We start from the raw sequence: 25,991 nt of genomic DNA, 5'->3' as shown, positions 1-25,991 counted from the left end.
TATTCGCTCTGGGAAAAAGTACAAACTGCCATAGGATCTCCGAACAGGATAAAATTATGTTGCAGGGTCCCTCGGCTGACTATGCATAAAGATCTGCAGCTTTGTTTGTGAAGGAAATATTTGGTTAGGTTAATGTAAGTTTATGTTTTGTTAAAGTTTTTATTTAACTTTATATAGATAGTCATTTGTGCTAAAGAAGTTACTGTTCACTGACAGTGCTGTGCAGTTCTAATGTACCTTGGAAAGTACAAAAGGGCAAAGGAAAGTAACTCTAAAATAAAAGTGAGCTGTAATGTTTAATGAAGTATAAATAGACTTGCTGGATACATGCTGCGAGTCTTATACAGGCTACTGCAGGTTTGTCCTATCTATGCACTATTTCTCTCCATTGCACTTTTCTCAGACTTTGAAAATGTATTATGTTAATTTTCATTAGTTAAATATCTCTTTATGTTCCACAATGATGAATGCTGATTATATTATTTTAAATTAACTGCAGAAAACCAGAATGTAATGGGAAAGAACAGTTAAGTTGTATAATGTACAAGACTTGTTTGTTTGCAAATGTTTTTTTCATTATTCCTCATAAAGCATACTGACATGTTTGTTCATGTGCTTTGCAGCTGCCTGCCAGAGTGTTTAAGACATGGCTGGGAACTGTGGTGTCTCTGCTATACGTAGAGTGGCTATATTTGGGGGCACCCATGGAAATGAGTTATCCGGAGTCTTTCTAGTTAAGCACTGGTTAAAACATGGAGGGGAGATTACCAGACCCGGTTTGGAGGTGAGACCATTTATTACCAACCCAAAAGCTGTGGAGAAATGTCTTAGATATATTGACACTGACCTGAACAGAGTTTTTGACAATGAAAATCTTAGGTAAGAAAGCATTGTGTTTTCTGATATCTTTTCTGAAACCCAAACTTTTGTTGAATTTAAAGTAAATTTATTACTCTATAGGGCAATTTTATTCTGAGCGATGGGCAGCTACACAGATCATTCTGTACTGTGATAGAGCAACAGCTCTCATTCTACTGATTTCCATGGGGGTTGTCCCAGGTAAGAGGTAAAATGAGTGATGTTGCAGTGGTTATGTGCTCTCATTATAGGGAATTTAATTGATCCTTGTATTTGCTGCATGCCCACATACAGTATATTGCTGTTCTAAAGTGACCTTAATGTATAGTTAAAGTAGACTGCATTAATATTAGGGGAATTGTTTTTATAGGCATTGTCCCAGTTGACTGAAAGGTACTGCAGTGTGATTGCTGTGCTGCCTGGCAGTAACGGGGAGACTGGCAGTTTGCGTCCATCCACTCCAGCCAATGATATTCTAGCTCAGAGGTGGCATGCCTTCCAACATTTCAATGTGATTATTAAGAGCAGTCTGAAAATGGGCAGGCCACATGAATCTTGGACATGGCGTGGTGGGTGGAGCTAGTAGATAAGACCGCCCATAATCCCCTTTGTCTGAGCCTTCCAATCATTGCCACGTGCACCTGCCATTGTCAGCAGAATTACTGAGCAGGACACAGCCCAAAAGAGTCTTGGAAATTGGGACAAAGAAAATGAAGACACTTGGGCGGTCTGTTTCCAAAACAATGACTTCTATACTGCATCCTATAGAAAAATGTCCAAACTTATATTTGACTAGTGCACTCTGGCCCTGATTCAGACCCGGTCGCTCTGACAGAGCGCTCGCTCTGAATCAGGGCCGGGTTCTTTTATTTTAGAACGGCCTCCTGGCCGCTCGCATAGCTGTGGGTGACCACCCACAGCTACAGGGAGCGGCCATGATGATGGTCACAATGGTCAAGACCATCGTGACCATCGGGCTTGCGACGTGAACCTTGTGGTAGGGTCTCGTGGCCACAAGCCCCAGACAGCTTTTGGCTCTAACAGAACCGGAAGCTCTCCACTGACATCACTTGTCAGGTGTTCTCATGGGAACGCCTCCGTTTGGGCAGCCACCCCCCCGGCCCGCCCACCAAAGGGGGCGAGCTGTCACTCAACATCGACAGCTCGCCCCCTTTGTTGCGAAACCTGGAGCGACGGAGTATCCGTTGCTATCCCGGTCTCGCGCATGCGCACGACGGAGCCGGCTCCGTCGTGCGCATGAGCTCTGGGCCACCATCGACCCGGTTGCGAGCGCTCAGCGCTTGCGACCGGGTCTGATTCAGGCCCTCTGTCTTGTTAATAAATATGTCCTCAAGTTTAAGATGCTGAACTGAGAAAGAAACTGTTCCCTTGAAAAAAAAATATATATTTTAATTAGCCTTCCCAAGGCTCTAATATAATCATCTTGGACCGAATCATTATGAGCTAATTAGAAAGAGCCATGCTTTTGCAAATATGAAGTTAGTTAACATACATAATCATTTGACCCAACATGAAGCAGTAAAGAAGAAGTTTGGAACACCTTTTGATGCTAGCAATCTCATAGATAATAAGAGACCATAAATACCTATTTTCCTAAGCCAACTAAGGTCCTAATTCAGAGTTGGGAATAGAGTAAGATGGAGCAAGTAACTGTGCATCTTGGTAAAACCATGTTGCACTGTAGGTGGGGCAGATATAAAATATGCAGAGAGCAGGGGCGGATTGGGATGGAAAACCAGCCCGGGAAATTTTTGGAAGCAGCCCTGATGGGGGCGGGCGCTGTTGAAAGGGCGGGGTCTGAGGGAATGGGATACTCCCTCTTTATAGGCCCTGATTCTAAATTGAACGCAGTTGCGGCTACTACTAACCCCTTGCATGGTGCACAGCCGTGCGTCTATATCTGCAAGGACTGAGACGCATAGTCTTATGGCCGGTACACACTAAACGATATGTTGTCCGATCCGGACAGATCGGATGACATTTTCGGAACAGTGTCTAGTGTGTATCCTCAATTTAACTGACGATGCACACTCCCGCACATCGTCAGCGATATTGCCCGTTGGACTTGCATGCAGGTCCGACAGGTGACGTCGTTAGCAAGGGCCATGCATGGCACCCGCCATGGCGATATTGCTCCAGACACCACCGCTGGTACCATCACTAACAAGATGGTGCTCATTAAATGTGTACCCAGCATTAACACTACAAGTGCTGCAATACCGCTTGGTGTACTTTTAGACGCCACCATTGCTTATGCCATCAAAATTTGCACCAAACGTATGCAAGTTGCATTTCATCACAGTAAGACCCCCAGCATGATCGATTCAGCATCTCTGTATGCAACCATATATATATGCACACGCATACACAGTATATAGCAAGTAGATGGGCGGCACTTTGGGTGTGTGTGTGCGTGTGTATATATATATATATATATATATACACACACACAGTATACATATATATATATATATATATATATATATATATAGTGTATACAGTATATATTATATATATATACATAATGTGTGTGTGTATATATATATATATATATACTTACACACACATAGTGTATATATGAATATATATATGTATATATATATACGTGTACATTGCACTGCCGGCGTGTACATAGATCGTCCTGGAGGCGCCAAGGCGGGCTGCAGACAGCCTGGAGGCGGTGCCGTCAGAAGTGACTGACAGGCATCCGCAAAGGCTTATGGGGGAGCTGCAGCAGCTGGGCATGCGCGGCAGCTCCCCGTCTGCCATTTTTGTTTAAGTTCAGACAGCTGTAATGCTGCCCGATCGGAGCTGAGCTCCGATCGCGGCAGCTGGGCTGTCAAAGTAGAAGGTTGGGTGAGGAATGGGGCGGTTGTTGGCACGTGTGGAAGCTGTAATGCTGCACGATCGGAGCTGAGCTCCGATCGCAGCAGCTTGCAGCTGGGCCGGCAGAAGGGTGGGTGAGGGAAGGGCCGCCGCCAGCCCCTAAAGATATAATAAGGGAAACGGCCCGGCTTCCTGGCGGCCCAATCTGCCCCTGGCAGAGAGAGTTAGATTTGGGAGGGGTGTGTCCAAATTGAAATCTAAATTGCAGTGTAAGAATAAAGCTGTCCAGCATTTGTAGACTACATGCAAAAACAACCAGTATTTACCCCACATGCAAAAACAATGTATGTACTTGCACTCCTTGCATTTCAACATGGTTTGTCCAGGTACACATTTCCTTGCTATTTCTTACTCTATTCCCAACTCTGAATCAGGCCATAAGTACACTCTTATCCAATGGAAGGCCAAGTTCCTTTCACAGGGCACACATATAACTTGCTTCCCAACCCAATAAATGTAAGAATCTCCACATATCCAAGTACTGACTGTAATACAACCTAAAATATAACAAAGCAGCATGAATGCTGAAGTCCAAACAAACCACCCCTAGAGGCACAGCTCTCAAATATGAAATAGTTACTCCTACAGGTTTCCTCCTATGTGGCTTAGTCACCTCCTATGCCAAATTCTCTTTAACCCCTTCCTATGCTCTAATGCTCAGAGTAAATTCTACTCGCACCCATAAGAGCATTGATTACAGGGCAATGCTAATGGGTGTGCCTGACAGTTTTGAAGCACTAGGCAGCACTTTACTCCCCTCCTACACCCTTCCATTTGCACTTGCACCAATGTGCAAGTGCAGGTGTTTGTGGCAACTATTCATTACTAGTCTGTGGGAGATACCTCACAACTATCCCACTGACGAGTCAAAACTCAGGAATGCTGTACAGTGCCCTCAGATCAGGAATGTCCTGTTTTACTTTGAACTTTTGGGATATACAGCCCCCATGTAGTCTATAGATGAAAATTTGGAATGTGGGGGTTTCTCCCTGCAATCACCATTCGGCGTGCCTAATAATCTAACTTTTACTGTACCAATATTACTGTAATCCTGTATCAAAGTTTTCAGAAAATATATCTGTCAAGATTCCAGGAAATCTCAGGACTGCTACCATTAGCTGCTGCCTCTGTATGAAGCTGAAGTGCCTGCAAAGAAAAAACCCAGCTGCAGGAGGTTCATATTGTCTTTGTAGGGAGGCCCGTGCAGAGGAATGTGAAAATGTAAATGCTGCTTTTTTATATCTCTTGCAGAAGGAAGTAGGCTCCCTCTTTCCCCCTTGCCATACACTCATGATCTCCCAGCCATCCAGTGTGACTTCTATGCATTTTTTAATATGAATACCCAGACCTGTGAAAATTTGTGGTACCCAGAAAAAATGTATTAATGTTAAAGTTGAAGGATAATACAGGCTGCATGTTGCATCAGTTCAGATGGGATACAAGAAGTCTACTCTCTGCTATGGCACCAATCTTCAGCAACACACTAGTTCTTCCTCTTCTCCACACCACAGCAGAGAAGCAAGTATTTCCACCCTCACACAGTAAAGCATAATTTAGTAAATACAAGAAGTATTTTATTTACAGACTCAGAAAGGATACTTACTGTAGTTTGGGCCCCGTTATTTTATGTATAGTTGTAAAACTTAAACATAAATTTGGTTCAGAACAATAATTAGGAGCAAGGAAATACTCACAATAATATAGTAATATAAACACTATAGCATAAATAACATTTTTACATGACAATAATATTGATGCTGTCACCAGAATCTGGCCCTGATTCAGAGCTGGACGCTCTGACAGAGCGCTCGCTCTGAATCAGGGCGTCTTTTTTTTTTTAATGCCACCCACAGTTAATGCAAGCGGCCAGGAGGATGGATCGCGACCATCAGGCTTGCGACGAGACCCTTATGGTAGAGTCTTGTGGCCGCAAGCCCCAGAGAGCTTTCGGCTTAAACAGAGCCGAAAGCTCTCCCACTGACATCACTTGTGATGTCAGTGGGGCCGCCCCCAGACGGTAGGCGTTCCCATGGGAACACCTCCGTCTGGGCAGCCACCCCCCCCAGCCCGCCCACCAAAGGGGGTGTGCTGTCACTCAACATCGACAGCACGCCCCCTTTGGTGTGAGACCCAGAGCGACGGATTGCCTGTTGCTATCCGGGTCTCGCGCATGCGCACGACGGAGCCTGGGCCACCATCGACCCGGTTGCAAGCGCTCAGCGCTTGCGACCGGGTTTGAATCAGGCCCTCTGTCATAACTTGTTCTTGCAAATGTTCGACTTTACTGTGATTCTACATCTATTATGATTATAATTCCACAGACCTAAATATGCAGCTTCACTTCAAAATAGTCTCCAAACTAGAGCTCTATCACATTGAATACTCCAATAGTTGATGACCCTAATCTAACAGTCCTGAACAGAATTACTTGATTGGTGGCAGCCTGGGTCACTAAGGGAATCTTTTTTTTTTTTAAATCTCTTTTTATTTGGTTTTTCAATAAGAAAAATGGTCAACAGAGTGATACAAAAAATGAGTGGGTCTAGACAAAGATTCACTTAAATACAGTCAGGTGCATAAATATTGGGACATTGACAGAATTTTCATATTTTGGCCTCTATTCACCACCACAATGGCTTTGAAATTAAACAAACAAGATGTGCTTTAACTGCAGACTTTCAGATTTAATTTGAGGGTAATTACATCCAAATCAGGTGAACGGTGTAGGAATTACAACGGTTTCTATATGTGCCTCCCACTTTTTAAGGGGCCAAAAGTAATGGGACAAACTAAACAATCCTAAATCTAACTTTCACTTTTTAATACTTTGTTGCAAATCCTTAGCAGGCAATTACAGCCTGAAGTCTGGAATGCATAGACATCACCAGACGCTGGGTTTCATCCCTGGTGATGCTCTGCCAGGCCTCTACTGCAAATGTCTTCAGTTCCTGCTTGTTCTTGGGGCATTTTCCCTTCAGTTTTGTCTTCATCAAGTGAAATGCATGCTCAACCGGATTCAGGGCCTGATTCAGAGCTGGACACTCTGACAGAGCGCTTTTGTTTTTTTTAGAGCGGCCTCCTGGCCGCTCACATAGCTGTGGGTGACCACCCACAGCCATAGCGAGCGGCCAGGAAGATGGTCGCGATGGTCAAGACCATCGCGACCATTAGGCTTGTGACGAGACCCTTGTGGTAGGGTCTCGTTACCGCAAGCCCTAGAGTGCTTTCGGCTCTAACAGAGCCGAAAGCACTCCCACTGACATCACTTGTGATGTCAGTGGGGCCGGCCCCAGACGGTAGTCATTCCCATGGGAACGCCTCCGTCTGGGCAGCCATGCCCCCGGCCCACCCACCAAAGGGGGCGTGCTGTCACTCAACATTGACAGCACGCCCCCTTTGGTACAAGACCCGGAGCGATGGATTGCGCGTCGCTATCCGGGTCTCGCGCATGTGCACAACGGAGCCGGCTCCATTGTGCGCATGCGCACTGGGCCACCATTGACCCGCTTGCGAGTGCATAGCGCTAGCAAGCGGTTCTGAATCAGGCCCACAGGTCAGGGGATTGACTTGGCCATTGCATGACATTCCACTTTTTAGCCTTAAAAAACTCTTTGGTTGCTTTTGCAGTATGCTTCGGGTCATTGTCCATCTGCACTGTGAAGCACCGTCCAATGAGTTCTGAAGCATTTGACTGAATATGAGCATATAATATTGCCTGAAACACTTCAGAATTCATTCTGCTGATTTTGTCAGCAGTCACATCAATAAATACAAGGGAACCAGTTCCATTGGCAGCCATACATGCCCACGCCATGACACTACCACCACCATGCTTCACTGATGAGGTGGTATGTTTTGGATCATGAGCAGTTCCTTTCCTTCTCCATACTCTTCTCTTCCCATCACTCTGGTACAAGTTGATCTTTGTCTCATCTGTCCATAGGATGTTGTTCCAGAACTGTAATGACTTTTTTAGATGTTGTTTGGCAAACTCTAATCTGGTCTTCCTGTTTTTGTGGCTCACCAATGGTTTACATCTTGTGGTAAACCCTCTATATTCACTCTTGTGAAGTCTTCTCTTGATTGTTGACTTTGACACATATACACCTACATCCTGGAGAGTGTTCTTGATTTGGCCAATGATTGTGAAGGGGTTTTTCTTCACCAGGGAAATAATTCTTCTGTCATCCACCACAGTTTTTTTCTGTGGTCTTCCGGGTATTTTGGTGTTGCTGAGCTCTCCGGTGCATTCTTTCTTTTTAAGAATGTTCCAAACAGTTGATTTGGCCACACCTAATGTTTTTGCTATCCCTCTGATGGGTTTGTTTTGATTTTTCAGCCTAATAATGGCTTGCTTCACTGATAGTGACAGCTCTTTGGATCTCATATTGAGAGTCGACAGCAACTGATTCCAAATGCAAATGTCACACCTAGAATCAACTCCAGACCTTTTACCTGCTTAATTGATAATGTAATAACGAGGGAATAGCCCACACCTATCCATGAAATAGCTTTTGAGTTGATAGTCCCATTACTTTTGGCCCCTTTAAAAGGTGGGAGGCACATATAGAAACCATTGTAATTCCTACACCGTTCACCTGATTTGGATGTAATCACCCTCAAATTAAATCTGAAAGTCTGGAGTTAAAGCACATCTTGTTTGTTTCATTTCAAAGCCATTGTGGTGGTGAATAGAGGCCAAAATATGAAAATTCTGTCAATGTCCCAATATTTATGTACCTGACTGTATATCAAAGACATTCAAATACAAATATAAACATTGAAATATTGTCCAGGAGCAATATACATGTTGCAGTATGCAAGTTATTATCAACAAAGAAGATCTATGCAAAGTAAGTATAAGATGTATTATCTCAGACCATACTTAAATCACCCTTAAACTGAACCATATGAGGAATGGGGATTCACTGGGGAGTATGATTCCTATGACTAAGCATTTTTATACAGTTAAAATCATATAAAAGGAAGGGACTGGAGGAAGAGGGTAGGTAAGGTTAGGGGGGGATGGGGTAAAGGTGTTGGCTGATAGTGCACCTCTGACTACACCCACACAATTTTGTAAGGGTATGATGGTTGGAGATTTGGAAATCCACTTTGGAGCCCTTTTAATTAATTAACTGTATGTTAGGTAGTTTATTGTTGCAACGCTATAATTACTGCAGTAGGTAGCAATGCCCCTGACAAGAAATATTTGCTAGAAATTTATACAATTGGTTTTGTCACACCCAATCCTGTAGAAATAAGGCTGAAGGCAGCTTTCCGCTCACATTGAAACACCTACCTTTGTGGCACAAGTCCCGTACATACTCTGTTTGCAGTTGGACTTTGGCTGTCTCTGAAGTTTTATGTGTTTCCCACAGGCAGCTTGTCTCGGGATCTCTCTCTTGAAACACACACCTATGCAGCAATTCAGTACAGCTCTCTAATCTCTATAATACACCTCTAAAATGCAGTTAGCTGTTCCCCTTTAACACAACTCTCAAAGGATCCTTGCAGCAACATCGGCAACTCAGGGGTGTACCCTGTTATGCCTTTTAAGTCGTGGTGGTATATCATGCCAATTCCTCCACTTAACGTAGCGTGAATTTATTCTCAACATCCTACAAGAGGTGACTACACCCTAAGGTGGTTAAACACTTGCCGACCACCCAATGTGATGGCCAATGGTGCAGATGAACGATATATTGGCCAGTCGGTACACACTGCACGATCCTGTGACTTCCCACCTGATATGTCATTCACCGGTACCATTGACCTTGCCAGCGTTGGCAGCTGGGTCACTCCATCATTCTTGCATGCACGGACGACAGAACAACCCCAATGTTGGCCAGCGAGGGAGCGCATACTGGGTAGACACTAGACGATGTGACAATATGTCAGCCCAATCAGCGGGATCGGACAACATATCATCTAATGTGTACTCTACATAAGACTCTCTTCTTTGCCTCCCTGTTTGCAGACTCTCTCCGGCTTCCCTCTGTATCACGGGCACACACCCCAGGCTGCTAGCTAAGGATTGTTGGAGCTGTTTTCCAGTACAACTGCAGCTCTTGTGTCTCTATCTCCTACAGCTACAGTGGCGAATCTTAAAGTGATACCCCACATTGCGCACAAGGAGCTAACACATATTCCATACCCCAGTAGAGATCAGTGATGGACCTGGGTAATTTTGCCAGCCATAGTTGCTTTCTTTACTTCTCCAACAATCTCTAATTACATAGAAAGTCTTTACCTCCCAACATTGAGACATGCAAAATCTAGGCAAAGAAAACGCAGCCCAAACCCTGCCTGATTCTTTTATAAATACCCAGTTTGGGCAAAATACAGCCCCTTTATAGGCTCGCTAATGAGGACTGTTCTGCTTTAATCAGGACAGTTAGGAAGTATTAGGACATACTTGTGTCAAACTCTGATTGCCAACCTAAGTAATACCCCTTTTCCACTGAAACCATAGCCCGGGTTGCAGCTCGGTGTAAAAGGGTCCTTGAAAAATTACCTGGGTCAAGTGACCTGGGAATCTTGCCCTGGTCACTACCAGTGTTGAACCCAGGAATGACCCGAGTAATGGTGCTGTGTAAATTGCGCAACCCAGGTTATAAGATCCTAGTCATGCCTAAAATGAGCTGATTGGTGGCTGTGGAGCAGTCACCACCCACTTTTTATGACCTCACAAATTCAGCAGGGCAGACTCTGGTTCAATATGAATGGGACCAATCCAGGAATAATCCGGGTTCAAGTTGCAGTGCAATACCCCTTTCATACCCCTTTTCTAGTAGATTGCCGTGTCGCTCCTGGGAATATGTTCATGCATTTATCCCGTGTGAGAAGGGTTGAACAGGTGTTCAACCCTTCTCGTGACCAGGGTTGAAATGCCGGGTCACTTGACCTGGCTGATCTCAACCCTGTCCTTTCACACAGCACAGTAATCCAGGGTTTTGGAGCTAGTGGAAAAGTCGTATTAGACTAGCAGCAAAATCTCACGTTATTGCAGGGTTCCCCTAGATTGCTGCTCGGTGTGAAAAAGGCAAGGGTTGAATTCCTGGGTTGAGTAACCCAGCAATCCAATTGTACACGGGTAACTGGGTCATCTGGCCCGGGTCCCATTTACCGCTTGAGGACTTCCTGGTTCCTGGCGCTTGCAGATGATTTTTTCTTTCCTAGCCACAATGTAATCTAATTCATTGGTAGCTCATTTATTTAATTATTTGCTTATATATGACACTTTTTTAGAAAAAAAAAATCTCTATTATTTACAGGGTCACAGAATTTTCTTTCTTCTTGCTATCTCTGTCAATACAGGTCTGTCTGCTGATTACACTGACAGCCTCCATCTAGAAACAGAGATGGTAGAACTGGCACAAATCAATATACAGTATGTAGCCCATTCGCTAATATCACATGGTTCCCATATAGAAATGTAAGAAAACATTGTATTCCTTTTCACATTAAAGGATATCTCCACATTTAAACATATAATTTTAAAATTACTATGCCACCCCCATACCTGTATTGTGAGGGACGGTTCTCTGGGGAACTATTTCCTCTGCCAACAACTTCAGCAGAGCCTCCTGCCAGGCCACCAAATGTGCCATCCTGTCACATCATGTTCTTCATGTTATGACACTTGAAATTTCTAGGGCCAATAGCCTTGGCTTACAAATGTCATTATGTCCGCAAAATTAAGTGATGGTATAATGCAGCCATTGCAAGTTCACTTTGCCATAGCTAGTTTTGTACATTGGTTGTCTGCTACTAAGTTGACATTGTCTAACATCTCCATAATCACAGCATTACTGGAGGCGGCATGCTGTAGCTGCTGAATATATATATATAATATACAGAGTGGATGTTCATGTTGAAGAAGTGTTGTTAGTACTAGAATTTTATTTTATTATACCTCTAAGATATCTTAGCAACTCTCCCCTCACTCCCAAGCCAGTCGCAGAGTGCACAATGACCAACCTTTTGCCCTAAAGCCTCCTACTGTGCCATCCTAGGCCTTTGGTTTTACAGACTCATGATCCTGGGTATAAGTGCCCATGAAGACTGTAAAAATATTTTTGATCTAACTGATATGTGCACATTTTATATATGGATGTGGTTGAATTGGGGACACCACATACACTATATTCAACAAAGAACATATTCAGGAAATTATATTCAGCTGTTTCTAAAAATATGTGAGACATAAACCAAACTCTGTTGTTCAACTGAAAATAGGTATCAATGATAGTCATATGGTCAGTAGTTTGGAATGTACGTTTATAGACTCTGATTATTATTTATTCTATTATTTAGATTCAAAATATACATTCTAGGCATCATATTCGTACAAGACATCTTGTATGCTTTATTTTCCAGCAAAGAAAATACAGTAAAATTACCTTATGAAGTAGCACTAGCTCAAAAGATCAACTCTATATTTGGACCAAAGGGGAGTAAAGATGCGTATGATGTCATCCTTGACCTTCACAATACCACTGCACAAATGGGGGTTACACTGATCCTTGAAGACTCTAGAGATGATTTTACCATTCAGATGGTACATTATATTCAGGTAAAGGCTGGTACAAGCTATTCAGCACCAAGATTTTTTTATTGTTAAAGTCAACTAACTAACTATTGATTGACTTTTCATTTTATACAATCATTGTAAGGAACAATCAAATTAATATAGGAAATGTACTGTCATTTATTATGTAACTAGCATGACTTATACATAACCCTCATTTACTATAACTAATTTATACACAAAGGGGACTACTCATTATGTTAATTATCGGGGACGAGCGGCACCCGATAATTAAGTATCCTACTTGCTGCGAGCGGCAACGGTGGATAATAGATTTCCGCAGCAATTCGCCATTGCTCTGGTGTGGAAACAGCTGATTCAAAGATTACCCGGTTCTGCGATCCTTATCACCATTACTTTAGTAGTCCGTGAAAATTAGTGCTACTGCGCATGCGTGAATGTTAGAAGTTGTACAATTCATGTGCTATTTTTTTGTTAAATTTTATATTTATATTTTCTATGTGTTATATTTTTATACTTATTATTTGCTTTAGACTAATACTCATTTTAATTTATTTCATTATCACCTACTGAGACCATTTCTGCATTGTTAAAACTGCTTTCAACTAATATACACACAACTTATGTTTAAAGGGGTTTTCCATTTTGAGGTGATAAAAGAAAACTACAACTGATAGTTGTAAGCACAGTTATTACAATGGCTACACATCTTGACATACTTTATGTTGATGTAATTATGATGGTGTCCTTTGCCATCTGCAATCTCTGTGAGATGCTGGTTTTAGAATGAAATTGTTTAGGCTGCGTTAGAACTTTTGGCATTATACATATTACCTCTTCAAAAACCAATGTGACATACATGTATTTGAAGAGACGAGTGGATGAATGTTCTATGTTACATTTAGAAGAAACTGAGATATTTAGAGTTAAAGATAAATTATCCACTAAAAACTGACTTAAGAATTGAACTTAGCACTTGTATACACAAAATATATCAGTAAATAGACTACCATCATTTAAAATACATTGTTACTATGATCTCTAGGTCATAACACCTTAATTGATTAAAAAAAGTAATTTTTCAGAAAATTGTTACATAACACCTTCATCCACTCTCTTCCTCAGTTATCTGTGTAATGTTATGTGCATATCTGCATTTCAAGTGTAAGAATTATAAAGTGTAAGACTTGTATATGTTTCTGATCCTTGTCATATCACAGAAGTCCATGGCTCCAGTGCCTTGCTCTGTTCTATTAATTGAGAATCCTGGAATAAAATATGCTACCACTCGTTCTATAGCAAAACATCCAGTCGGTAAGTCATTTCCATTGTAACATCACCTACTGTATATATGTTATTCACTGAGATGTGAAAAAGGTGGTCCAAATTGAAGGAATGCACTACACCCTTGCAATATCTTTTACTGGTATCAACTAGTTTATCAATATGCCTGCTGCTGTCTGCCACTCTACCCTTCTTTCTATACTTACCCCTTCCCAGCGCAGACAGGTCCCCCATACAAGTCTGTCCAATTGCTCGCTGCAGGGGAAGCCATTGATTGGATGCCACGTGCCCTGGCTCCAACTGTGCAATGAATTTTGGAGACAGGACCGATCTTAGTGGATTAATATATAGATTATAAACACATCAAATAGATGATGAGTGTTAAAATCAGCTTAATACAAGATAAGTAAGATAGTAAAGATAAGAAAATAATTAAATGTTGCATGAAGTCAGTAATTCCTATATAAGTAAAGGATTGGCATGATTGTTTAATGCTGTTATTATTAATGATAATCAGAATGTCATATGAGGACCCTGAAGTGCAGACACGGATGGCAGAAAGCTCGAAATGCTGCTTACAGCATCTTACATCTGTTGGCGGTACAACTGTCGACATGATGAATTACCATCATATTTACACAGGGGTGTATTAAGATAGGAGAACACCCATTTGTATTCTCCATTTGAACAGCCTCCTCTCTAGAAGGGGGTGCACAGAGTACACTCTACTGCTGTGCCGGTCTACTGCGCATGCACAGGTCTCTGGGAAAATGGCCACCGCACCATTTTCCTGGTGATTTGTGCAGTGCTGCTGTTGCTGACGCAGGACTCCAGAGAGGTAAGTATTACAGAACATAGATGCATGGTGTGCACCCATTATAGATATGCCATAGTGTTTGGCTAATGGAAGCAAAAACTGTAAATCTGAGCTTGGTCACAGGAAAAGTGTTTGACCCTCATGATATATTGCAGGAGACTACATGTTCTCAAAGATTCCCTGGGCAATCAGTTCCCTAAAAGCACCTATTCAGTGCTAGACACACCTGCCCTTGCTATGCATGGCATTGGCTGTGCAGTAATCAGAGTTCATCGGTATGGGAAGTCAGGACAGTCGGAAGGTACTCCAACAGTATTAACAATGGCTCTTCTTGCTGTTTTATTCTATTTTCCCAATGAAAAAATGTGATGGAATGGTCTATTTATCACCTAGAGAAAAGCCTTACATCCGCAAACTAGTTTATTGTAGGTCATAGGTCTTCTCCCTAATTAGGAGCGCCATGGCTGACAATAGCTATCACTGATGATAGTCCTTGCTGGCTTCCTCCGGCGATAGCTACCACTTTGTTCATTTATTCTTTATTCTTTTGTTTTTCTATTCTATCAATGATGGAAGATTTTCTTTCGGTGTGATAAATGGCAATACCAAATATTTCTGCTATTTGATAATTAGACCCCATAATCTTGTTTGCTACAGGCACCAGAATATTTGGTTGAAGCAGTTGATAAATAATGGTAATTACGATGGCTCTGCCAATATTTCAGATGATCAGTAGGAACATTTTACTTACCTTTATAAATATATTAATTCACCGACCTGTAAATGGAACCTTGTTGTCTTCTTCATAAAAAATGTAGTAAAACACTGCTTGCTATAATCATTTGATGCTAACATGACAACCACTGAATACGATAGGACAAACATTCAGGGATGATACTATAAATTTAGGAGGTAAACAAGAATTTCTGGGCACTAGTGGGGAAGCATATTTTCTTACAGATGAAGCAGATCCAGAATGGGCGACCGGCAGCATTGTCATCTCTCCCATCTGCCCATTAGGGCAGAACCGGCCCTAGGCATAGGCATTATAAGCAAATGCCTAGGGGCGAGTGGAATGCCCAGGGGCATCCGATGGCTCTACTGCTGCCCTCCCCTTGCCTGCCGCGATCGGCAGCTCAGCTTTTGGCCAGGTCAGAATGAGCTATGAGCTTCTGTACAGAAGAGCATTCTGGCAGGGCCGCAACTAGGGGGGGGGGGCTGGAGCAGCATGTGCACCCGGCGCCAGTGTCCTCAAGCCCGGTGCTGCAAGGGGGTTCCAAGCCGGACACCCACTGAGATGTTATTACCAGCGGGCGCCCGGCTCCTTCCCTGCAGTGTTACGGTAGCCAGAGGCTGGAGTTCTCACCTGAATTCTAGCTTCCGGCTCTCCCCATAGGCACTATGGGAGAGACGTCATGATGTCATGACGTCTCTCCCATAGATCCGAGGAGCCGGAGCTCACTCCTGAGCTCCGGCTCCCGCAGAGAGCACTATGGGAGGAACATCATGACGTCTCTCCCATAGTTCCGAGGAGCAGCCGGGCGGACAGGACGGCGATGGATGCAGGAGCGGGGATTAAAGTAAGTGTTTTCTTTTTTTTGTATAAGCGGCACTATAGGCAGGGGTGTAGCATGGGCGGAGCCGTGGAGGTCATGCTCCAGGCGCCATCTACGACAGAAAGCGCTGAATGGGGGTATCAATCAGACAGCAATCATTTTTTTAATATACCGCCGGGTATCGGTCCCCGGCAGAGTGGAGACTAAACAATAGCTTAGCCGTATGCATCCCTCTATCGTGGGTGCCTGCGGTCCTGCTTCTATGGTGCCTAACCAGTCCTCCCAGGGCCCGCCTTTCCCCCTGCACCCAATCACGATGCCCCTTTGAATGATAACCATGGGCCACGCCAGGCATGCCCCTCCTCCCAGCATCAGAGTGAAGGACCGCTCCAGGCAGCCCCATCCTCCGAGCATCAGAGTGAAGCAGGACCACTCCGGGCAGCCCCATCTTCCCAGCATCAGAGTGAAGCAGGACCGCTCCGGGCAGCCCCATCCTCCCAGCATCAGAGTGAAGCAGGACCGCTCCGGGCAGCCCCATCCCAGCAACAGAGTGAAGCAGGACCGCTCCGGGCAGCCCCATCCTCCCAGCATCAGAGAGATGAACTGGGCCGGGACTAGAGGAGCTAACACTTCTCTGACTGCAGAAGCTCATGCAGCCAAACAGAAGCTGACGCCCAAGGGAGAGGTGAGAGCTCAGCAACTGCACATAGCTGTGATAGTCTGCAGCAGTGCAGACTTCAGAAGAGCTCACATTGGGAGGAGAGCCTGACCAGGGGGTATACTTAAGTCTGAGGGAATGCTGTGGAAAGAGGTGACTCTTTAGCAGCTGGGAGGTGGCGGGCTTTCAGAATTGTGCTATGGGGCCCTAACAGTTCTAGTTACACCCCTGCTAGCATCCATTCTTTCACTGGGTGCGTAGCTCTTCCTGTGCCTATGCTACCCCCTGACTGTTCAGCTCTTGAGCACCTCTTCTCATCCTCCCTGTTTCATTCACTCTGCAGCTAATTAATTTGTATGTAGAATTCTTTCCCCTCCCTCCCCCAGTGTGCATTCTTCTATCACCTCCCCCCTCATGTTTCTCTGACTCCTCATGATTTGTACCTACAATCATGATGCTTTCTTTTTCCCCACTCTGACTGGGAATCAGTCGGGAAGCCGGCGGACACAATGCCAACCTCCCACTTTCCGACTGCTTAATCCCGGCATCAGACAGCTGTGGGGGGGTGGGTTAGGTTTAGGGCTCCCGGGGGGTGATTTAGGCACCCCCCTGGGGGACTTGGGTTTAGGCACTTAGAGGGGGATTAGGGTTAGGCACTGGGGGGGGGGTTAGGGTTAGGCACCATAACAGAGGGTTAGGGTTAGTGGGGGGAATTAGACTAGCAAATACTTACTTTCCGACGATCGGGATTTCCTCCTGTGTCGGGCAGCCGCTGTCGGGATTTGAACCACTGGCCATGTAAATTATACTGATTCCCACTGACTGTCTCTCTTTACTTTTTATTATATCTATACCACACTTTCTTCTACACTTAGCTAATTATATACCTTTTCCCTGGGTAATGTCTAAATCCCCTTCCCGGACAGGACCCTGACGTCATCAGCCAGGTGTCCAGCATCATTCCCTACCATCCAAGTGGGCATAGAGGGGGAATATAACCTTTTGGCAAGCGTAGCGAGCCCGCGAGGGGACAACTTACTTGTTTAGCTGGCCTTAATGGGCATGAACGGCACTTCCGCCCTCATTACTATGGGGGTATTACTACTGTATATGGGCACTACTACAGGGGCATTACTATGGGGTATTACTACTGTATATGGGCACTACTACAGGGGTATTACTATGGGGGCACTACTACAAGGGCATTACTATGGAGTATTACTACTGTATATGGGCACTACTACAGGGGCACTACTATGGGGGTATTACTTCTGTATATGGGCACTACTACAGGGGCATTACTATGGGGCATTACTATGGGGCACTACTACAGGGGCATTACTATGGAGGTATTACTACTGTATATGGGCACTACTACAGGGGCATTACTTTGGGATCACTACTAATGGGCATTACTATGGGGTATTACTACTGTATATGGGCACTACTGCAGGGGCATTACTATGGGAGCACTACTACAAGGGCATCACTATGGGGTATTACTACTGTATGTGGGCACTACTACAGGGCCATTACTAGTATGTACAGTACGTATATGTATATATATATATGTGTGTGTAGGGGTAGGGGGCACCAGTCAAATTGGCTAGGGCCGGCTCTGCATTAGGGGGACTAATTCCAAAACTGGATACAAATATAATTGACTGTGAAAACTAAATCAGTGGTCAACACAAAACTGTCAATAAAAGTACACTATTAAATTAAAACACCAGAGCCTCTTCTTGGCTGTACCATTGGGCAATTTTGCCCTAGTCTTTGGCTTCCCTCAAATGTAGCCTTTTGTAGCATGAAAAAAAGAATATTTTTATTTAGATGACTGCCCCTCCAGTGTCTCATCACAGGTACACCTTTACAGAGAACTTCAGTTAAATTACTGTACAGTATATCCAACTGCTCACACATTCAAATGATTGTGTTTGACAGGCATAGAAGTAGGACCTCAACCTCAAGGTGTTCTTCGAGCAGATGTCCTGGATAACATGAGGAGAATAGTAAAGTATGCACTTGACTTCATGCAGAGCATCAACCAAGGTACAGATGTGCGAAATGCTAAATTATTTTATTATTGGTAAGAATCTATAGTCTCCTAAATGTGGTGTTTTTGATCCTACCTTTTTTACATACAATTTTCCTTTAGGCTCTTTTTTGCTCCTTTAATCTACATGATGTAGATTTAAGGAGCAAGAAAAGAGCCAGTACTACATTCATCAACTTGACTAGAACATATCATTGCACGCATTATATTTTATGCCATTGAGTTGTTATGACCCAGGTCATTATTGACTGGTTACCTTTAATTCTAAAGTCCTGATTATTAATTTACGGCAACATCACTTAAGTGCGTTAAATGGCCAAGAACAATATTTGTATAATGTTTCATATACTTATAGAAAACTTTCATTGTAGCAATTTATCCCAAGTTATGATGATACAGAGTTCATGTTGGCTCTCTTACTAACTCAGTGCTAGCCGGTTATCCCCAAGTCGACTTTGTATACCTTGTACCTCTAGTGATTTGGAATCACCTAGGCATATTAGGGGTAAAGGGAGTTTATTGTCAAACACAATATAATATAATAATAGCACTTTACATGAACAATTACCAGTGGGACAATATACCTAACAATATACCTAACCTAGTATACAGTACAGCCTTATCTAAAAGGAATTATTGTGTCTGGAAGAGCTGCCCCTATGGCTGAGCCATGAGCTTCTGTTCTTCTGCCAGCAATGTAAGTTTCAAGTCCAATGTCTCACCACTTTTGGGAGCCACACCACCTGACAAAGTTAGTGTTGTGTTCCCCATTTTGATTAACAAGCTAGATCCTCCCATTAACCCAACAGCAGTAACCCCTAATCAGAACTTTCTAAGCAGAGAGAGAGAACTGCTGGGGTGATGCCTACTTTTATGCTCAGCCTAGTTTCCCTGGTGTTGTGGCTTTAGAAAAGCAGTCCTTAGTCAACTATCCTGCCCTGGATTGGTCTCAGTTTTTTGTTGAGCTGCCCCTAAACCTTCACCCAGTTCTCAGATAACATCGGGGCATTCTACGGTGAGTGTCTTGGGGTTATCTAGATGTACAGGAAGATCAGCCAAGAAGCTGGGTATCATGAGCCATGCCCCAGTTTAACCCTCTGGAGTCTTTTTCTGTGTTGTTGTATTCCGGTCTTACTGCAACAATATGGCTGAATGCTTGAACAGAACTCCCACAAAGTTTCTGCCAGCAATGAACACAACTTCTCGGGATGCGTCCTGTCAGTTGGCTGCCCTTCTGATTATGAGTTATAGTAGCTTCTGTTAGAGGACATGATAGGTTATTATGCTTCTTTTTTTTTTAACTAACTATTTTTGATGGCGGCACCCTTCTATCACATACACACGTTAAGCTACTTTTTTCTTCTTCTTCATCATGATGTCACTTTATGTATGTTAATAATAATTATTCTCATATAGCATGAACAATTTTTATTCACAGCAATAAATAGATTTTTCTCAGGTACAATTTAACAAATGACATAAAAATTATTTTCAATAATAATGCATTAATATAACATACTATAGTAGTAATTCTCTTTCCAGTACTGCTGTCCGTATGCATTTTGTAAAAATACATTTCAGGTACAGAGTTCCCACCATGTACTATTGAAGTGTTCAAAGTGCTGGAGAAGATTGGCTATCCCAGGAATGAGGATGGTGAACTTGGCGCTATTATCCATCAAAACCTTCAGGTATGCCCCACTATAGTAAATAGTTCAACATGTTGGTTTATAAGAAAAAAATGAGTACAGTAATTACAAAATAAAAAATCTATTGTGCTACAGTACGTATATGCTCTAAGTAAACAATAATAATACTCTTGTGTAGTAGCTAGAGGTAGCAGAGGTAGCAGTGACTTAGCTCAATAGCCAAGCAACGGGGGGATAAGTGTCATGCCTTTGAAGAGATAAAATGGGGAGAGATAAAGTACCAACCAATCAGCTTCTACAGTAACTAATTTTTCAAACACATCCTGTAAAATGGCAATCAGATGCTAATTGGTTGGTACTTTATCTCTCTCAAAGGTTTGATACAATTCCCCTGTAGTCACTGTTGCCGTCTCGTATCCACCCAGTATGCAGTAGTGTGAAGCATAGTAAGTGGGTGGGTATTAGTGAGAGTCAACACACCTTTTATATTAAAGAATATATCCCCACTGACCAAGACAGGCCACTAACGCATATGGATGGTTATATCTGTATAAATATATCAATCTACAGGGCCACAGTATAGACCAACCTGTGAAAACTCTAGCACCCTCCAGTTGAAATGGAAACATTAACAATTGAATAATTTCATCGTTACTTGGAGAGTGATATGGAGCAATTTAATTCTGAGTGATGGCTGCAAAACCTCATGACCAGTGGCGGCTACAGAGGTGGGGCTGCAGGCAGCACAGTGCAAAATTCAAATAGGGGAGCCACACCAACTGCTACCCCAAAATGCTGCCAGACATCGGCGAACGAGACTCACTGGCAGTTGGTGTGACTCCCCTATTTGAATTTTGGACTGCGCTGCAGCCCCACCTCTGCAGCCTCCACTGCAGGGGTGTATCTAGGGGTCCGAGCGCCCCTGGCAAAGTAATAGACTGGCACCCCCTCCCCCCCATATTTTCGGAATAATTCTCGGTACTTCCTTGTTTCTGTCCGTGCTTCTCTTTTCATCCGTCTGCCTCTCTGTGTCTCTATATGTACCCCCCACTGACTCTATACGCCATATTTGTCTCTGTGCCTCTATCTGTATCCCCAATTCATCTCTGTGCCTCTATCTGTGCTGCATTCTGCCTCTCTGTGCCTTTCTGTACCCCCTATTCTTTCTGTGCCTTTAACTGTACCCTCTTCAGCCTGTCTGTACCCCGTATTCCTCTCAGTGTCATATGTGCACCCTTCTGCCTCCATCTGTACCCCTTCCCCCTTGCTAAATTCCCAGCTGCCTGTTGAATGCAGCTTACCTGCTCCAGTAGTGCAGCAGTGTCCAACTTGTGGATTACTTGATCCTGATGGATAGGACCCTCCACGGTGGATAGGTGCATCCCGGGAACCTCATCTCTCCAGTCCAATCTCCTCCGCCCGTCTGAAGTCATATGCGCGTGTGTATGACGTCACATGCATGATTCTGGTTGGGAGCGCGGAGGGGGGAAGCTTACGTGGCTCAGGCGGCTGGCTGATTAGACAGCTGTGACCTGTATACGGCCATGCAGTATCTGTTGTAGCAGAGTCGGGCTCCGGCGCACCCTCTATTCTTTACGGCGCCTGGAGCTACGCCCCTGACTGTACCAGGCAGCCGTCGGAAAGCGATGGCGGCTGCCCGGACCTTGACATCTAGGGACTTCCTAGATGTCAAGGTCCAGGCAGCCGCCATTGCTTGCTGGCAGCTGCCTTGTACAATAGAATAAATAAAGTTTTTTTTTAACAAGGCGCTCTTGACGTGTGCGTCTCATTGATGCTGCTGCTGCACTAAGGAGCCGCCGAGCCACAGGGGCATACACGGGACCGCAGCCCTGGCAGCCCTATTTTCATTCTACCCCTTGGCCACGGGTGGCACCACGGATGGCGCCCCCCTTGGCTGGCGCCCCTGGCAAGTGCCATCTTGGCCAATGGGTAGATACGCCCCTGCTCCACTGCTCATGACTGAATGTGCCATATACTCATGTAAATCTCTGTGCATGTTGTACAGAATTAATGTGGCTCTAATCAAATGAATAAGGGTTTGTACACAGGTTTTTCCATCCATGTATCCCATATATGTGTCAAACTGAATAAAGTAAAAGTGTTGTATTTAGTACTGCTGCTGGCAGGACAAACTTAATATATATTTTTGTTAGTTTCTTGTTTTTTATTACGTGAATAAAAATGTCTATCGTAAGAATAATTGAAAAGTGCATTATGCCTATTTGTTCCATTTTGGCCATGCTCTGTTTTTTACTTATGTGCATATGTGGTTAGCCTGTATACACTGGCATAGGGAATAGCATTATGTCTATCGTTGATGGAAATATTTATCAACCGGGGATTGCTAGACATCGGAAAGTCTTTTAGACCTAAGACTGCAAATGTTTTATGGTACTTTGTTTTGTGTAGTCACTGTGATTTTGGCCTCCATGACTTCTATGAAATATGTTTAGGTGCTCGCCCATTCAGCCTATGTCATTTATGGCATTATATTTTACAGGACCAGGACTGGACAGCTCTTAACCCTGGTGATCCTATGTTTATAACGCTGGATGGTGAAGTTATATATTATGAAGGAGAAGATACTGTTTATCCCACTTTTGTGAATGAGGCAGCATACTATGAAACTAACCAGGCGTTTGCCAAAACCCAGAAAGTGACATTAACTGTGCAAGCTGTCCAATGTAAATCCCTATAACTACAAATCATACAGCCATGCTGTCAGGTTGCTCATCTGCAGATTGCATGATGAAAACTTAGTCATTAGTCTTTTTACATCACAGGGTGTTCTTGCTTCTTTTATACAATGGTATGAAACCTCCTACATTCCGGCCCTTGTTAGACTGCAACTCCCTAAATTCTAGGGTGACTAGTTGGCAGTGAGTGACAGCAGATAATGGATATTGTAATATGGATTAATTGTCATGTAGAATGTAGGCAGGGAACAAGCAACTAACTAAAAGCAAAGGTTACATTTAAAACTTAGGGCCGTATTCAATTAGTTTTGCATCCGCAAAAAAGTTCCTCCTGCCCGACTTTTCGCTTACATGGCGTGTTTTGGACGCGAAAACTTATCATGCGCGTCCCCGCCTTCCACCGTATTCAATTCCAAAACAGGGGAAAACGGCAAGTGGCGAATGCAAAACAGGCGGAAAGTACTGTAAAACTTGAGGAAATCAGCCTTACCCCCCAAAAAGATGCACTAACATTGGGGATCAATGTAGAAGTTTTCCAATAGACCTAATAAAACTATTTGGGGTACTGAAGTTGTTTAAAATCCTTGTTATTAGCGTCCTTGAAAAAGTGGTGCAGAATGGCATTAAGCAGTATTTTTGGGTGAAAATAATTAGTTCAGTCAAATTTGGGGTACTTGAAAATGGGTGCTAGCATCTTTTAATGTCTCTAAAGTGAATTTTTTATCAAAGTGAAATTCCTCCGTCATACAAGCACCTGCAATCCCCCAAACACTTGGCCCCTTCTTAGAGCACCCCCAGATGCTTATTTCACTAGTTTTTTAAGTTGTCCCACCACTCTTGCCATTTTTGCCCCAAATTTCAAAGGCATTTTTTGGGGTGTTCCCAGAACTTTGTATTTATGTTTTGGGGTGAATTGTCCATTGGGGGTGGGGGGTGTACCAAGGGTTTTGAGTGGTTTCTCAACATCTGCATCCCAAAATATAGTTTTTACACTTTTTTTCACCTGCTAGTCTGTGGAGAAAAAGCATCACCTATTTCAGTGCCTTGACTTTTCACATAGGCGAAAACGGAATGGACTTCAATACGGAGTAAAAAAAAAGGCGAACATATGGCAAAAAAACACGCAAAAACGGCTTTCCGCTCCTAATTGAATATGGCCCTAAAGCTGTGAAGGTAAAAGGTCTATGCACAGTTTTCCTCTGTGGCTCTGAGAAAAAGTGAAACATGTTGTAACCACCAGGAAAAGTCTGATTATATGAACTACCGTATATGTTCAAAGTAGCACAGCTAGTCTGATATTACACTTCAAAATGCAGTGACTTCACTGGTCATTTATATATTTCCTTATGTGCTCTAAGCGCAGATTAAAAAAAAAAGAAGAATGCAATTAAAGTAGCACCTTCGTTTAACTATGGATTAAATTAAATTGTCTTTTTAAACTGAAGATATGAGCAGGAAGACCAGAAAGTGCTATGGGAACAGAGGTGCCCCGAGAAAACTGTTCAGCGTCCTGGGGATGGAAAAGCTCAGTACTCCTTTCAAGTATTTTATATATATATACAGTATAAAGCAAGGTCTACAGAAAAGAGAGAGTAGCTCAGATGCTAGAAAAAAATATTTATCAGGATGGCTGCCCCCTGATTATTAACAATGAAAACTTTTAACTATACAAATACAGTTTGTAGGAAACTACCTTTTACTATGTATGTAGAAATAAGAATGGAGAACCAGATTTACCACTAATTCTCAGCGTCTTCTTTGTAAGTAACAGTCCTTTGTGTTACGAGGCACCATGCCAGTCTTTTTCCATTCACTGGGACGGATAACCCAGTTTTGCAAACTAATAGCGTACAGTAGCCAGAGGATTTATTGTCCTCACTTCCTTTCTATGCAAGTCTTGCAGATGACAATAAACACTTATCTTTTTTATAAAATATATTGCTTTATTGTAGTCTTTTCACATGGTATTACAAGATTTACATTTTATAAATAAATTCAACATACATGACATAGAAATTCGAGGTAGATTTTTTATTTTTTTTCATATTTAAATGCATAAACCTAACAAATATAGAAAATTTATTAAAAATAGTTATAAGGTTTGGAAATGTGGAGTAAAAATATAAAATTTTAGAGCTATAAATACTATAAATTAACATTACAAAATACAAATATATATTTCACAACATAAAAATGCAGCATGAACAATGGACTTCTGTCAGAACAAACAGTATATCTCTGTGGTACACAATTCTAGTCCTCATGTCACAAATGAATATTTGGTCACAGATTTCTTTTTTCAGTATCGTGTATTTATAGAAACCATTTAAAATTTCCATGGAAAATGAGATCTGCATGCTGCTGACAATTCTCAACCATAAAAGCAATAATCTCTGTATTTGTCATCTGAGAGATGCTATGTAAATATAACAAGATAATAATGATTTCAGAGACTCATTGGTTATTTAAATTTTATGGGGGAAATGTATCAAGGGGATATAGTCAGGAAGCCGGTGGTCTAAATGGTGACCGCCAAAATCCCAACTGAAAGCCTGGCATGGGACTAATGATAGGCGTCTCAATACCTATGCCTATCATTAGTCCCACGCCGAAATCCCGATGCCCGGCATATCAAACATATGTAAGCCGGGTATCGGTAGCTATTAGCCGTGGGGGGGAGGGTTAGCTATAGGGACTCATGGGGGGACAGGGCTAGGGACCACCCGGGAGGGTTAGTCTAGGGTTAGGGGGGGTTAGGGTTAGGCACCACCGGGTGGAGTTTAGGGTTAGGCACTAGGGGGGCGGTTAGGGTCAGGCACCCTCCCGGGAGGGTTAGGTTTATGGTGCGAGGAGCTGGGGTTAGGTTTAGGCACCCCTGGCTGGAGGTTAGGGTTAGGCACAAGGGGGGAGGTTAGGCTTAGGCACCACTAAGGGA

The 25,991-nt window shown here is 43.2% G+C and overlaps 1 protein-coding gene across 1 annotated transcript; it reads left to right on the top strand.

Moving 5' to 3' along the window:
* Positions 1–24,992, top strand: ASPA (aspartoacylase). The gene is made up of 7 exons (XM_088453678.1): positions 1–134; positions 624–879; positions 12,148–12,343; positions 13,540–13,633; positions 18,579–18,686; positions 20,272–20,381; positions 22,861–24,992. Exons 2-7 carry the CDS (start codon positions 647–649, stop codon positions 23,056–23,058), a joined length of 939 nt encoding a protein of 312 aa, XP_088309804.1. The 5' UTR covers positions 1–134; positions 624–646; the 3' UTR covers positions 23,059–24,992.
* Positions 24,993–25,991: the final 999 nt, after the last annotated feature.

This window comes from Taudactylus pleione, unplaced genomic scaffold, assembly GCF_031769625.1.
Source record: "Taudactylus pleione unplaced genomic scaffold, aTauple2 ptg000585l, whole genome shotgun sequence".
Lineage (NCBI taxonomy): Eukaryota > Metazoa > Chordata > Amphibia > Anura > Myobatrachidae > Taudactylus > Taudactylus pleione.
The sequence above is the reverse complement of the archived record's forward strand: the minus strand, read 5'-3'. Positions and strand labels throughout refer to the sequence as shown.

Excerpts from the sequence above, each read along its gene's own strand:
- ASPA (XM_088453678.1), top strand. The coding sequence starts at position 647 with ATGGCTGGGAACTGTGGTGTCTCTGCTATACGTAGAGTGGCTATATTT. Across the intron at positions 12,344-13,539 it reads AGATGGTACATTATATTCAG|AAGTCCATGGCTCCAGTGCC; the intron begins GTAAAGGCTGGT and ends GTCATATCACAG. Across the intron at positions 20,382-22,860 it reads TTATCCATCAAAACCTTCAG|GACCAGGACTGGACAGCTCT; the intron begins GTATGCCCCACT and ends TATATTTTACAG.